General features: G+C 34.4%; 1 protein-coding gene across 1 annotated transcript in view; it reads right to left on the reverse strand.

Moving 5' to 3' along the window:
• Positions 1-3,483, reverse strand: part of LOC106881396 (uncharacterized) — a 94,982-nt gene that overhangs the window by 57,254 nt on the left and 34,245 nt on the right. The window contains exon 2 of the mRNA XM_052976840.1: positions 1,986-2,110. Within this exon, the coding sequence (XP_052832800.1) occupies positions 1,986-2,110 (125 nt within the window). The remainder of the gene's footprint in view (positions 1-1,985; positions 2,111-3,483) is intronic.

Here is a 3,483-nt window from a genome sequence, read left to right on the forward strand (position 1 = left end):
AGTACATAGATGCAGGGGGCGTATTTCGACATCTTGTGTGTCTTCAACAGGTTCAAAAAATAATTTTGTCAGTCTACTTCATTTTGGTTAATATACTCTTTACTCTTTTGCTTGTTTCAGTCATTTGACTGCGGCCATGCTGGAGCACCGCCTTTAGTCGAGCAAATCGACTCCAGTACTTATTCTTTGGAAGCCTAGTACTTATTCTATCGGTCTCTTTTGCCGAACCGCTAAGTTACGGAGACCTAAACACACCAGCATCGGTTGTCAAGCGATGTTGGGGGTACAAACACAGACACACAGACATATACACACACAGACACACAGACATATACACACACATACATATATATATATATATATATATATACATATATACGACAGGCTTCTTTCAGTTTCCGTCTACCAAATCCACTCACAAGGCATTGGTCGGCCCGAGGCTCTAGTAGAAGATACTTGCCCAAAGTGCCACGCAGTGGGACTGAACCCGGAACCATGTGGTTGGTAAGCAAGCTACTTACCACACAGCCACTTCTGCGTTTAATATATATAAGATTGAGGTAACTCCTCCAGAAGATATAGAGTCAATATTAAAAGAAGAGTGTCATTGTCATCTAGTGGACGATATTTTGACATCTTGTGTGTCTTCAACAGGTTAAAAAAATAATTTTGTCAATCTACTTCATTTTGGTTAATATATATAGGATTGAAGTAACTCTTCCAGAAGATATATATATTAATCAAATCCCATATATCAACCAAAATGAAGTAGATTGACAAAATTATTTTTTGAACCTGTTGAAGACACACAAGATGTCAAAATATCGTCCACTAGATGACAATAGCACTCTTCTTTTAATTTTGACTCTTTTATTATTATTATTATTATTATTATTATTATTATTATTATTATTATTATTATTATTATTATTATTATTATTATAATATTTTAAAAAGGATTGACGTAGCTCTTCACGAAGGTAAATAGTCAGGACGAAGAGCGCGATTCGATTGTATAGATATTTTATTCGTTGAACGATATTTCAATAGTACGTCTGTCCTTGTCAAGTTCAAAACAAGAGGTGATTAAAAATTAAAAATTTCAGATATTTAAACGTAAAGTATGAACGAGAGCAACCAGCGTCCATTCGTTGATAGAATGACAAGATTCTTTGCAAGATTCTTTATGTGAATTCGTGTGTTGAAGCCTATTTTGTTGTACCTGGAGAGAGTCATTCTCTTTTAGTGCCTTATTATTTAACACACTCCCCAGTTCGATTTCCACTCATTTGCTTATTTATTTTTCTAAAATATTTTCGTTGCGTCTGGCAACCTTTTGAATAGTCTTTGACTCTGTTCATTATCAGAGCTGCTTTTGTTTGTGCGCATGTGTGTGCATCAGTGTGCATATGTATGTATGTATGTATGTATGTATGTATGTATGTATGTATGTATGTATGTATGTATGTATGTATGTATAAATTTCCTCGTCATATTCAGTATTATTACTCGACTCAGTAATCAGTGTTATAACTATTTATGTTTTTTAGTGAAAACTATAAAAAGGGAAGAAAGTCAATCGCTATTCGATTTAAAGATTATGTTCCGTTCTGCAATTATTCAGTCGAAAAAGAACCATAAAAACGTCAAAGAGTGACTAGCGTTTCCATAATATTTGTCGAGAATAGTCTTAAGCCTTCTCCAAATATTCAATAATTGAACAATTTTTTGGCTTGGTGTCTTTCACTGGTTCCTTTTCACTTTCATTTCAAGTAATAAAACATAAGGAAAACGATATTTTGTTCGGCCATTGAGTGAAGAAATTAGTCATGTAATCACATTAAATAAAATATGGTAGCAATGAGACGAATAAAGAGTAAAATGTATGAAATTGCTATTTGTAGTTTTGTAGCCTTAATAACAGATTGTAGGTTAGTAGTAAAGTGATTGTGTAACGATATAAATAAATTTTGATCAAACAGTACCTTTTACGATAAATATGTCTGCCAGAAGTTGTCCGATCACACATGTGGCGTCCATGACAACAAGAAATGAGAGCATGATGAGGGCCGCATGCGTGTGTAGTAGTTTTGTTAGTCGTTTCCTCATTCTATAATAAAATGGTAAATCATTATGAGATGGAATTTATATCAAGTCATGTTTAAGTTGGTCACAAATAATTAAAAATATGTCAAGAAGAGAAATTCTGAATACTCAATAAAGGTTCTGGTTTAGCGTACAAGGAATTCGTGATCTTATGATTGCTTCAAGTTGGTGAAGGTCATGTCGGAATTGCATTAACATTTGACAGATCATCGATGCGTTCTCTTGCTTGAGAATGGGACAATTTACTGTTTTCTCCTTTGCATTTCTCTCTCTCACTCTTGTTCTACATGAAAGAGCGAATTAATATAGTGAACTTTTATTATGATTTGACCTTTAGAGCCACATAAAAGAACAAAACGTAATTCTTGATCAAAAAATATTTCTTCACAGGAAGAGCGGGTAAGAGAAAGCTAGAGGTTGGGAGAGAAGGAGAGAAAGAGAGAGAGGCAGACAGACAGACAGATGGACAAACAAAGCTGGAATTATTTACTGAATCAATTTTCACATACAGTTCTTCATAGAGACATTTTTTTTTGTGATCAACTGAAATACACATAAATAACAGACATTCAAACCTCAGACCAATACCTTTATTAATTGTTGATGCAATCATCTTGTCCCTCGATTTGCTTCCCTGTTTTTCATGTTCTCACTTGCTCACTCACTCACTCACTTACTCACTCACTCACTCACTCACTCACTCACTCATCCACTCTGTCTGTCTGTCTGTCTGTCTGTTTTAACGCATGTCACGATGCTCACACATGCCAATACATGCACATATATCTTAATATACATACAAGTACGCAGATAAATAAATATCTATCTATCTATCTATCTATCTATCTATCTATCTATCTATCTATCTATCTATCTATCTATCTATCTATCTATCTTTCTATCTGTCTGTCTGTCTATCTATCTATCTATCTATCTATCTATCTATCTATCTATCTATCTATCTATCTATCTATCTATCTATCTCTATAAAATAACAAGGTAAAAGTTTATATTTTTCATTCCCTTCGAAATTGCTCTTAAATGTGGTTTTTGTCGTTTTCACTGCTTCTTCTAGCGTGTAAAGCTGCCTGTTAAAGATCGCTTCTCTTGTGTTTAAGTGTACACTACTTTATATCTATCTATACATATAGATATAGATATACACACAACATATATATTACACACAAAAACACGCGCGCGCGCGCGTACACACAAACGAACAAATCGATCCCAGGACTTATTCTTTGTCAGCCTAGTACTTATTCTATCGGTCTCTTTTGCCGAACCGCTACGTTACGGGGACGTAAACACACTAGTATCGGTTATCAAGCAATGGTGGGGGGACAGACACAGACACAAAGATATATATATATATAT

Source organism: Octopus bimaculoides, chromosome 25 (assembly GCF_001194135.2).
Source record: "Octopus bimaculoides isolate UCB-OBI-ISO-001 chromosome 25, ASM119413v2, whole genome shotgun sequence".
Lineage (NCBI taxonomy): Eukaryota > Metazoa > Mollusca > Cephalopoda > Octopoda > Octopodidae > Octopus > Octopus bimaculoides.